At 37.0% G+C, this 12626-nt stretch overlaps 1 protein-coding gene across 2 annotated transcripts in view; it reads left to right on the forward strand.

Annotated features, from left to right (window-relative positions):
• The window catches only part of slc35f1 (solute carrier family 35 member F1), a 98764-nt gene that overhangs the window by 67681 nt on the left and 18457 nt on the right, over positions 1 to 12626 (forward strand). For both annotated transcript variants that reach the window (XM_081378087.1, XM_081378086.1), the window contains 2 exons: positions 6738 to 6897; positions 7734 to 7890. In XM_081378087.1, coding sequence (XP_081234213.1) covers positions 6738 to 6897; positions 7734 to 7890 — 317 coding nt within the window. The remainder of the gene's footprint in view (positions 1 to 6737; positions 6898 to 7733; positions 7891 to 12626) is intronic.

A 12626-nucleotide genomic window follows, 5' to 3' on the forward strand; every position in this document is an offset into this window, starting at 1 on the left:
AGCATTATGATAGCATGTGACTACAGGTGAATACAGATGCTGTTCGATATTTATACGCCCCAAAACACAAACAAACACCACAGAGGCATCATTCCCTCTCAAAATTTTGTTGGTATTTATTGCAACTTTTTAAAAAATGTACAACCTCTAATTGCAGTATCTTTGGTCATTTTTATGCTTATTGCTTGAAAAAGAAGTTGTGGCAGAAATCACACATTTAAGTGGCTAAATTTGGTAACCAGTCCTACTCGACCCACTTTAAGTGGGTTTCGAACCGGGGTCTCTGGCGTGGGAGGCGGGCAGGCTAAAAAGGACGCTAGAGACCACAGCCTCTAGCGCACCTCTTGAGGCAAGGGGAATGACGTTTACACGCACAGCTCTTACTGGCCTACGTCCATTACACTCACCCCCCTAAACCTCACTCCCATCTGGGTCACGGCACCAAATGTAACGGTTCTACTCGACCCGCTCCGAGCGGGATTCACACCGGGGTTTCCGGCGTGCTAGCATCAGTCACTAGTAGTGTGCCTCTTGAGGCAAGGGGAGTGAGGTTTCCACACACCGCTCTTACTGGCCTACGTCCGTTATACTCACCCCCCTAAACCTCACTCCCATTTGGGTCATAGCACCAAATGTAACGGTTCTACTCAACCCGCTCCGAGCGGGATTCACAACGAGGTTTCCGCTATCGTCAGTCGCTAGTCCGCCTCCTGAGGCAAGGGGAGTGAGGTTTACACGCACAGCTCTTACTGGCCTACGTTTGTTATACTCACCCCCCTAAACCTCACTCCTATCTGGGTCACGGCACCAAATGTAATGGTTCTACTTAACCCGCTCCGAGCGGGATTCACACCAGGGTTTCCGCTATCGTCAGTCGCTAGTGTGCCTCTTGAGGCAAAGGGAGTGAGGTTTACATGCACAGCTCTTACTGGCCTACATAAAACAAAAATAATTATAATGCAAATTGGGATGGCGAAAACTAAACATTTTCTTGACCGACCACCGAGCCTCATTAGCCGGTTGAAACCGGTTAACCGATTAGTTTAAAATATGCTACGCTATTTGAAATAACAGCCATTTCGAGCCGCGCCTGCAATTTCGCAACTCTGTCGCATCTCTCTGCCGCTCTGCTGCCCGCTCACACACACACTGCCGCGGTGTCGCCCTTCCACTCACGTCACTTTTTTTAAATCCCCTACAGCGCGAAACATGAGTCCCGCAAACGCGGCGGACAAATCGGAGGACAAATGACTCCTTAGTTTTCGAAATGGTTTGGGTACAAGGTGATCGTGTTGAAAATAAAGGCATTTGTCTAGCGTTAGAAGCTCATTTGAAACATTGCCGCGGCTCATTTAAGAAAATGGCAGCTCCGAAGAGACGCCGCTTTAGTTTGAGGTAGTTCTAACAATAATAAAGATGATGATTCCTGTCGTCTGCCCTGGCTCTAACCTCGAGTGTTTTACCCTGTAGCCTTTACTTTTCGCAAAGCTTGTGAGCGCGCGAACCCAAACGCTGTGACCTCGCGCCAAATGTTTTTATTGGTTTATTAAGTACAAACAGGCGAGTTATGAAAAATTGAGTGTGAGGAATTTGTTCACTTCACACAAAAAGATCTTGGAATGAGATGGCTGACTGTAGTAGCGTTTAGTCCACTATCTATAATAGACTAATTTAGAGAATACTTTTTTTTTTTTACCGACTACCGACAACTTTGATCAGTTAACGTTGATATGGTCAACCATCGGTCAAACGGTCATCTGTTAACATCCCTAATGCAAATCTCAAAGCTTCTCTTTACAATGAAACTGCATGATCACTGGCTGTCAAGTTTAGTTGCTCCTTAGATTTGTTTATTAAACACAGTAACACTGTATATTAGCTCAGTATGAATCTAATCCACTTGCAGGCAACTTTACTTCTAGATGAACATGTTTTGCACATATATAATGAACTACTAAGTTGTTTGGGTCATGTCATATCTAGCCTTGGGCACCAGCCAGGACTACATCAAAATAATAGGTGTATGACGTCCCTGCAAACATGCACTTATTGGTTTTCAAGAGTCCCAATTTTTTAAACGTGCCCACTGCGACCAATCAGCAGGTACCGCCATTTCAGCACTTCTCAGGTGCCTGCGCAGCACAACCTGTGCTGCTGACTTTAAAGCGTTATCTGTCTCTGTGTTCTCTGCCCAGCACAAAAGAGAATTAGAAGTTCAGTTCATTCTGTTCAGAGCCACTGGATACTCCAGCGTCTCTGATCAGACAGTGGAGCCAGACGCAGATTCTCCTGCTGGTTAATCGAACGCAACCCCGAAGCACACCACCAGAGTTCTTAATTATTTACTGCATTGGTTTGCAACCAACTTTAGTGTAAATTCTGTAGATGGGCGATGCTTTGTTGTAAAAAAAACAATGTTAAATGAGAAAGCTTGAATTGTAACAGGAAATGTAGGAAAATGTCTCATTACAGAATTTATAAACTGTTGGTTTAAAACTGTTAGGGAATATGATTAAATGTGTTAATTTTTTATCATAATCACATCAAATTAATGTTAAATTGACATGGTAAAAGTAATATATTTTTTTATGATAATTTAAAATAATATCAATTAATTTAAGTGAACTTGTGAGCTATATTGTATTTTATAATGTCATTACATTTTGTCCTGTCTAAAATAGTTGGTATTTTAAAATAGTTGGTAAATTTGAGTGCAAGGTCTCCTCGATTCAAGTTGTTTTTATTTTATTTAATAAACCAAAAACAGGCTGCATATCATTGTATGGAAATGAGCAACATTTGTTTGGAACGGAGTGCTGCATGCAGATAAGTGAAAAACTTATCAGATTTATAACAGGAACCGCACTGATGACAAACAGCAAGACACTGAAAAACTTCAGATTCCTGCATTGACACTCATTATAACACACTCCAGTGAACTGAAACCTCCTGCTTGAAATTTCCTCTGTTAGATGCATTTATTAAATGAACAGATTATTTTATCTAAAGCGACTTATCAGCGAGGAACACTATAACATTAGTGATTCATCAGGGGACAGGTGACATTAGGTGCTCAAAAAGTTTCAAAGTTTGCCAGAAAAGTACAAGCTATAATGTTGAGATTACGTTACAAAAATGTACCATAGTACCCATAGTTTCCTCCAAAATACCATTGGCATTTGTGCAATTTAAGCTTAAATATGATTTCACAAATATGTTTCATTTCATGTTTTTTTGTTGTTCATAATATGTTCTTTTCCAATTGTATTAAAGTATATTCCAGCCTATATATATATAAGGCTGGAATACTACATGACTTTTGATCAGATTTTTGCCAAGACAGCATCCAAATGTGCTTGGCTCGTTTTTTTTTTTTTGTGCTTCAAGAAACAGTTACTTTGTTTTTGCTTCACCAACAACAGTGTTTTTAAACACAATATCTAGTTGCTGAATGATTCCGTGTTGGAATGATTCAATTTGAGTTAATGATTCAGTTCCTTTTTGAATCAGCGTTTTTGTACTAATGATTTAGGCTAATGAACTCACTCATTAGGTCACTTGTCGCCAAGTACTGTGGCGTATTGATGTCTTTTCCATCTATCTAATAAAACTGGAAACTTGGTACAATAAAAAAGAGGGATTAAAATGACTGATTTTAATTTATATAATAATTTAATATAATTTACAGTATTAACAATGACACAGTAATTAGGGTTTTGCTGTTGTCAAAGTAAAGTCAATATGCAAGTATAACAGAACAACAGAAAATTAGATTAAATGTCAATTTCATAGGGTAAATCATATACACACGCAGCCCACCTTTCTCAGTTGTTAAACCTTACATTGTGTACAGGATGAGTCAAATGAAGTCACAAACAGAGACATAGTAAGTAGCCGCGTTTCCATTACCCTTCAAATTGCGCAAATTGAAATTGCGCATTGAAAATACGCTTAATGGAAACACGTCAATTTCGCAAAAACTCCCATTTATCGCAAAAAAGTTTTTACGCTCTCATGAGGTGGTTTTTCAGGCAATTCGAAAAAGGAATATTTCGCAAAACTGCAATGGAAACAGTTTTTGCGCATTTACAGTCACCTGACTTAGAAGACGCTGTGTTTGAGGTCCATGTAGGCCTATTGAGTTGATGAATGTTTACGCAAATAGGCCTAATAATTATTTTATTTTAACATTTAATAGGCTATATTTAGAAGACGCTTTTATGCAAAAAAAAGAACAAAGCTGAGCGTGGAGCGCGCACTGCATGGCACGGAGGCGCGGTCGCGAACACTTGCATTTTCCTATCAACAGTGGAAACAACTTAAAAATACTCTATCATTTCTGGTCATACAGAAAATAATAATACATTATTCTCAACTACTTTTATTTGTGTAAACTCACAATAACAAAATAAAACGTTGTGCTTTTGTAAAGTAAAAGAAAACAATCACGCACTTTCATGATCTCCGTAAACTGGAGCGCGAGAACTGAAACAAAATATAGGCTAAAGCTTAAATGTCCACTTTAAAACGAACAAATTCGAATCGAAAGCTTTACCTTCTGATTTTGTAATTCGTATGAAAGGTATTTCTCTCTAAAAGCGCATCTGCTTAACAGCGGAGATGGAGATGTAATTTTAGCCAAAACATAGTTTATTAATAATATTAATGGCTCTTCTCATTCAGCACTGCGGGAAAAACATCAAATCCAGGTTCTGATTTGGCCTTAGAAAACCAGTAAAATCGACATGTTTTCCATATTAATTTGTGACTATTTTAAATGTTTAATAAAGGGGCAAAAAGTCATAAACAAACATCTGAAAATTCTTCGATATTTACTTTTTTCGCAGCAGCTGGTGTAGCCAGTTCAAATTAAAATTTTGGTGTTCAACTTTGCGTTTTAAAAAGACAACAACCGTTCATTTTTCGTTTTTCAATTACGGGTTAAAAAAGGAAAAATGAATGGACACAAAATAGCCTACATGGATCGTTTGGACAGAATACGAGACAGAGTTCTTTATTAAATTCATTAAAAAAAATACTAATAATTAGACTATAGGAATACTGGATTCTAAATCTCAAAGAAATGCCACAATCAAAACCTCGGAGCAGAAATGAGGGCGAAACACCCAGAAACTCCATGTGTCGTTCGCATTATAAGGGTCTTTCCCTGTCATTAATGCTTGGATAACACGCCACGTCTCCTTCCATTAATAATAATAATAATAATGTCTAATGCGGTGGCTGTGATATTATATAAACCAACGTCAGTTGCCGTGATTTTTGGAATGACTTATCGCGAGAGAAAAAAGGACGTTTTAGTCGCATAACATCGGTTAATGGAAACGCCGTCATTTCGCAATAGTTTTTTATCGATATTTAGATAATAGCGCAAAACATTTGCGCAAATCTGTAATGGAAACGCCAGAGGCTTGTGCAGAGCTAATGCATTTTCAGCTCTAAATTGGAAAAAACATTTTTACATTTTCAACATTTTCTAGCGTGATAGCTTGTTTGATGAGGTCAGTCGGGTTGCTGCTCATGCCACACTGGAGTTCATCACGCTGTGCTCTTCTCCGTGTGAGGAGATGCTTCCCGCCTCCCAAACTTTTGCATGCTGTTTCCCCCTGTGGATCACAACGAGTGTATTTTAACATTTTTATATAGACCGTAATGAGGTTACACAACGGCTCATCAATATTAATATGCAGTCATGCCGAACCATACGATGGAGCCGCTCTTTAAAACATTTGCCTATTAAGAGTAGATGATTGCTTGTTATAGATGGTCATGGTGTTGGCTGAGGTCCAGAATGCAAATGTCCTTACTAATTCTGCTTATATATTCTCTTCTCCTTCTCCTGTTCTCCCTTTCGACTGGGCAAAAAAAAAAAAAGAGTTTTAACGCATGTCTCTGATCTTAGTGCATAAATAGAGGCGTTGTATGAATTTCAAGACCTCATTATATCTCTTGTGTGTCCTTCAGTCATTGAGAACTCATGAAAAATATATTTGCACTAAACTTTTTAATACCTTACTAGAGGAATATTATCAGATTGGAGCTGAGAATTGGAGAATTGGAGCTAATCTGTCTATCTATCGTTCTATCAATCGTTTTATCAGATTGCCCACACTTCCAGGAAGCTGGATTGGAATGAAAGGAAGTGTTCTTAAATACTGTATAATGAACAATTAAAAAAAATTGATTAAATAAATAAGTCTTTGTTAAACCAAACTTTACTTTTCTAGTCGAAATTACGGTAACACTTTAGTTTAGGGTCCAGTTCTCACTATTAACTAGTTGCTTATTAACATGCATATTACTTGGATATTGGCTGTTTATTAATACTTATAAAGCACATATTAATAATGCCTTATTCTGAATAACCATATTCTATATCCCTTAATCAGACCCAATACCTAAACTAAACAACTACCTTACTAACTATTAATAAGCAGTAATTAGGAGTTTATTGATGCAAGAGTCGTAGTTAATAGTTAGTTAATAGTGAGAATTGGACCCTAATCTAAAGTGTGACTGTTTATTTACATTTATATGAAGTTTCAATTATATTACATAAAATTTTTGTTCTGCATCCCGTATGTTTTCTCAATTCAAATCCAGGAATTGAATCAGAATTTAAAAGGCATTTTTAAGCTTTTTTAACATTTTGCATGAACATGTTTCCCTTTGAGGTTTATGTTTTTGATTTTTATTGAATTCTTCAATTTGTTCCCCAGCTGCTGGACTGCTTCGTGATCCCCGTGGTGTTGCTGCTGTCGTGGTTCTTCCTGTTAGTCAGGTATAAAGCGTTGCACTTTGTGGGTGTGGGCGTGTGTCTCCTGGGCATGGGTTGCATGGTGGGCGCAGACGTCCTGGTGGGCCGACAACAAGGCCTCGGTAAGTCCTCATCCCTACACCAGTGTCACGGCACACCCTGAATATTAACCCACACAATAACCCTCTCTCCTTTCCCCTGGGTGGTGTTTTGTTTCTCGAGCAGCCACAGTCCAGACGTTACATCAGTGTAAAGCACTGCCCAATCCTCTCGAGAACCCAGGATCATGCAGATTGATTCAGTTTCAGAGTCAGTTATTAAATATGAATGAACAGTAGGGGCTTGTCCGTATACACACGCAGCTTTCCCCAAGGAGAGGTCTAATGAAAAACATACTAATTTGCAGCAATTATGCTGTTGTTAGAGTTGTCTGAGAATAATTTACCCACCACTGAGTAAGTGTTTACATTTATGCATTTGGCGGACTGCTTTTATCCAAAGCGACTTGCAGTGAATTCAAGGTATACGTTTTATAGGTATGTGTGTTCCCCTAGAAATTTAACCCTTGTCTTTGGCTTTTAACACATGCATTGCTTTACCTGTTGAGCTACAGATTATTATTATTATTATTATTTTCAATGTCATTGTTTTTTTGAGCCTGAAATTTACTTTTCAGCAAAGAAAAAAGAGAAACAATTTATGATTATAAATATTATTTTACTTTTATTTATTTATTAAAATATAATTCATATTATTAAAATAATGTTTTATTATTTATTTTACAGGAAAATTTGTATTTGAGCACCTTGACTATGGATCTATGTTTTTCTAAGAAAGAAAAATAGTTTCAGAATGAACAAATATTTGCATGCAGCATGTTTAGTTAGTTTTAGCATATATAACCAGTAAGTGCATGGATTGTATTATCTAATATTTGACTCGTGTCTGTTTCATACAGGGGACCATAAACTCTTAGGGGATCTATTGGTTCTTGCTGGGGCGACGCTCTATGGCATATCCAATGTTTGTGAGGAGTTCATCGTGAAGAACCTGAGCCGGGTCGAATTCCTGGGAATGATGGGTCTCTTTGGCTCCTTCTTCAGTGGTATCCAACTGTGAGTCTCTTACTCTTAACAGTCTATGGGCCCTATTTTAACGATGGTCTAAAGCGCACGCCGCAAGTGCACTTAGGGCGTGTCCGAATTCACTTTTGCTAGTTTAACCCCCTGGGGTCGGCTATCGCGCCGGCGCGATAGGCTCGTTTTTTTCCGTATGAGTGCAAAAAATAAATAAACATTTTTTATTAATTTTTATCTTATATGCTTGTGTTATACATCAATCGAACCTGTTTAGTGTGTATTATTTTGTGTATGCTCATAATAAAAACAAAGTGTTGTGCTTTTCGCCAAATAAAGAAAAATAAACATGATGCGAGTTCTGCCTACTCTCCGTCAGTGAGGTCAATTCTGAAACGCGTCCGAAAATGAACTGTAACTCAGCGAATACTTCTTTTAAATGAAGTAATTTTTATAAAAAACAAATATTCACAGTTTATATAATATGTATGTAAAGAGAGAGATGTCAGTCGTTCTCATCTCAGCTAATTAAGTTTTAATGTGACTCCGCCTACGGAGACCCCGCTATACAAACGCAAATGTGAGGCGATCCATACAAACCTGTGAAACGCCCACATCCGCTGGATAAGGCCGGTGACACACTGGATGCGTGGCGTAAGCGTCTCAGCTGCGTGGCGTGTCCGTTCTTATTTCGGCTCCCATGTTAACAGTTTAGAGTTTGCACACTGCCTGTGTGAGACGCGCGTCTCAGGCGCGGCACGAGCCATGTGGAAAAAGCGTGCATTCTAGAAATAGAACCGACGCCTATTTTTCATGCGACACGCAAGCGTCTTGGAAGCGTTTGCATGCAAAATTGAATAGGAAAATCTGTTTATTTGTCATTTTGACACGAATACATATTAATAAATGTCCTTTTGATGTTTAAAAGTGTCTAGGTTTTGACATAAATGCAAATATAAATGTAATTTTACCAAATATGATCGATTTTCAAATACTGCTGTATTGAATGAACAGCTTTTAGCAAACTCTATTGCTATACTGAGATGAGGAATATATACTGTATGTGTTTTGTCAAAAATAAAGTCATCAACTAACTAATGAATCCTTTACTTTGAAATACGTATGATAAAATGTATACTTTAGTTTTGAAAGACGTTGACTAGTTTTGAAAAGATTATAAAGTATGTAATTGACACCTTGACTCCACCCTGTCCTTCAAAAAACAAGTGAAGAAAGTAATGCAAGTAACTAAATGCAATTTGGCCAACTTTAGGTTTATAAGAAACTGCCTAACAACCACAACAGCAAAATTATATATGAATGCAATGATCATCCCCCACTTAACATATTGTATGACAAGTTGGACTCAAGCAAGAAGTACAACACTGAAGCCTATTCTTTCTTTGTATAAACAGACTCACAAAGTGTTATATAGAAAACCCAAAACCTACCACCACTGTAATATTTTGGGAAAATATGAAATTCTTAGTTGGGAAAATTTAATGAAATACAGTGACATCTGTCTGGTGTTTAAGATTTTAAATGGTAAAGCTCCCCCACCACTTGGTACTTTTATTAAGCAGAAAAATGTTACTAACAGAACTACAAGATCAGCTCTAAGAGGAGATTGTGTAATCCCTTTTAGGTCTAGCTCCTTCAGCCAATCATGTTTTTCTGTAAGAGCTTCTCAATTATGGAACACCATACCAATTGAAATAAGAATAAGTAACAACTATTATACCTTCACACAAAGTCTTAAGGCTTGGCTTTTGAAAAGTCAAACATGTGAACATTTTTAAATAAAAAGTGCATTGCACATTTCATTTGTAATAATTACTATTTAACCTGCTGCTATTGTATTGGTATGTATTGTATTGTATAGGCAATTGTACTGATGTTTTAATGTTTCTGGATGTTTCGTGTGGTTTTATGTTGTGAGAATTGTTCTGTTTTATTTGTTGTTTTATCGTGTCTTGAGGTACTTTTTGTTTACTGTATATTTTATCATTTTAAAGGTTTCTAAACATCTTGCCGAAGGACTGCAGTTGAAAATTAGCCAGTAGGCTAATACTGGCACATTTACAGTAATGTTGATCAATGTGCGCTGTCCTTATAAATAAATAAAATACAAAATAAAATACAAAATGTATGTGCATGCATATATATATATGTGTGTGTGTATATATGAAGAGTTCAGATGCAAAAGCCTCTAAATGCCATCTGAAATTTTCTTCTAGAATTATCATTTTTATGAAGCTTGTATATTTAAGTTAGCTATAGGTGACACCTGAATGAATGGCTCATTAAGTATGCAGGGACATTGTCTCACCAGGTGTGAACTACTAAATATGCATGATGCTGTTGGAGTGTTTACGCCCCATCCGCATATTGGCTTTCCAAACTAAAAGTGTTTCACAAAACTAAAATCAATGTATCGTTTTATGTGAATGATTAGGCAGGATGATTTTCACATCATTTTGAAGAAAAAACTCTAGGCGACGACATCCATTAGTCAAACGTCTTATTGCCACATATTTAGTATGTGTTTTGTGGCCTTATTTCAGAAACTTTAATTTGTAGTTTTTTCGATAACCATGCATAAACATTATTCTCTCAAAAATGAAAACATGTACATACATGTGGCTCACATATTATGGAAGTCCTGTTTGTGCTATATAGAGTGAATTTACACCTTTGCCATCAATATGTTTATAAGCAACTGAAAAAAGCACAAATGTCAGGGCATGTCAGAACATCTCAAGGACCCCAAAAACACCCCAGACCCCAGAGGGTTAACGACAGGGAAAATGGTCGGCGCGTGGTCTAAAATGGTTGTCCCTATTCTGATAATTAGTAGCTTTTACCATCATCTAATACTCAGGTCATCGTCTAATACTCGCACCATCAAAATTTTGATTTAATAATACTAGTAATTCAATAACACTGTTAAATATAGTCTTTAGCAAATCTCAAAATGAACATCCATTTTTAATACTGTACATTCTAAAGTTTTAATGCTTAACTCTTTCCCCCCCAGTGTTTGTGAAAAAGTTGCCAGCCAGTGGCACCATTTTTGTTCATTTTTACAAAAATGTCATGGCCCCCAGAATATTTTGTTGTATGAATATCTGAACATGCAATATATCAAAAGAAAGAAAATACAAATTTTTAAACAAAAAACTGTTTTATTCTAGCTTAATGCATTATTATTTTATCAACACTTGAATGTAGGTATGTCTCATAAAAAAAGCAATATTTTGAGCAAAAAGCTGAGAAAATTGTATTTTTGTCAAAGACTTATTCTGGGTCGGATTCAGAACTATGATCAAAACATTGTAGTAGATCAAGCCCATCAACACTCAGAAAGCTTCACAGTCGTTACCTCTTCACAGGTTCAACATTTCTTTCAGTAACGTACTGTAGGGCAGTTTTGATTTATATGCTGTTTAATGTTGATGATCGCGTTATTTTAACATATGGATCTGCGTACATATGCTATTGCTTGTTTCTGCTTCTTCTTCACATGTCTTTTGATCTACTCTTTTAGAAGATGTGTCATAGCGCACACACGTGAAAACATGGAAAGCTGGAAAAGTCCGTCAATGGCGGGGATAGAGTTATATTAAATTTTATCATGTAAAATTACTGTGGGGTGGTATAATGCCCCTTTTTTACAAGATGTAAAATTAGTCTCTGATGTCCCCAGAGTGTGTATGTGAAGTTTTAGATCAAAATACCCCACAGATAATTTTTTATAGCATGGTAAAATTGTCCCTTTTTCAGGGCGGGCAAAAACGCATCGTTTTGTGTGTGTCTCTTTCAATGCAAATGAGCTGCTGCTCCCGGCACAGAGGGCAGAGCTTCAAGAGCTTGTGTGTGTTAGCAGGCAGCTTACAGACACGCACTAAAATGTCAGAAACTGTACTGCCTTATATGTTCAAACCAAAGTCGGACAATAATGGAGAGACTTAAGAGGAAGTGACAACATGTAGAATGCAACAGGACGTTTCTGAATGGTTAGTTGATGAATTTATGTAGCTGATGTGGAGTTAACTATCTCCAAGTGATTGATTAGCATATTCTTTCATGATAATCTATAAATTACTTGTGTGGGAACTGTTGTAATGTCTACAGTGACATGCTATTGCATTTGTGTTATGTACTGTATTGCAATAAATGTGAAAAGACGACAGCTTGAGTAGACTCACAAATGTGCTCTATACTACAACAACTCTTCCTCTTCTCAACACTGCTTGCATGTTCCCGGGGGCGGGGTTTATGTAAATTTTAGGTTTTGTGATGTCACTAACCCGGGAGGAAGCTCGTGTAGTCCTTACCAGCCGTTTGTTGTAGTCCTTAAAAAGCTATTTCTGTAAAAGAAAATATCTCCCTTTTCTTTGAACTTTGAGCGTTGTAACTTTGCAGATGTTGTTTATTCTCAAACAGCAACATTACACACTAACTAAAGTTAGAAAAGGGAAATCATAATCAACCACCCCTTTAATTTTATTTAACTTTTTATTTCTCATTTATTTAGACAAAGTATAGAATTTTAATATCTGCCATTTAACAATTATTGAAAATAATTATAGTTCAACAGTTCCTAGAATAGTATAGACACAAAATAGCTGCTTTTTTCGATGCGTTGATTGGTGTAATTTTCTGTACAGCATCATGGCTAATGTAGTTTTTCACTAGGAATTCTGTTAAATACAATTATTTAAAAAATAAGCTGAAATAATGCGAATTAACAGATTTTAACAGTCAAATACCAT

The sequence above is a fragment of the Scardinius erythrophthalmus genome, assembly GCF_964197995.2.
Source record: "Scardinius erythrophthalmus genome assembly, chromosome: 11".
Lineage (NCBI taxonomy): Eukaryota > Metazoa > Chordata > Actinopteri > Cypriniformes > Leuciscidae > Scardinius > Scardinius erythrophthalmus.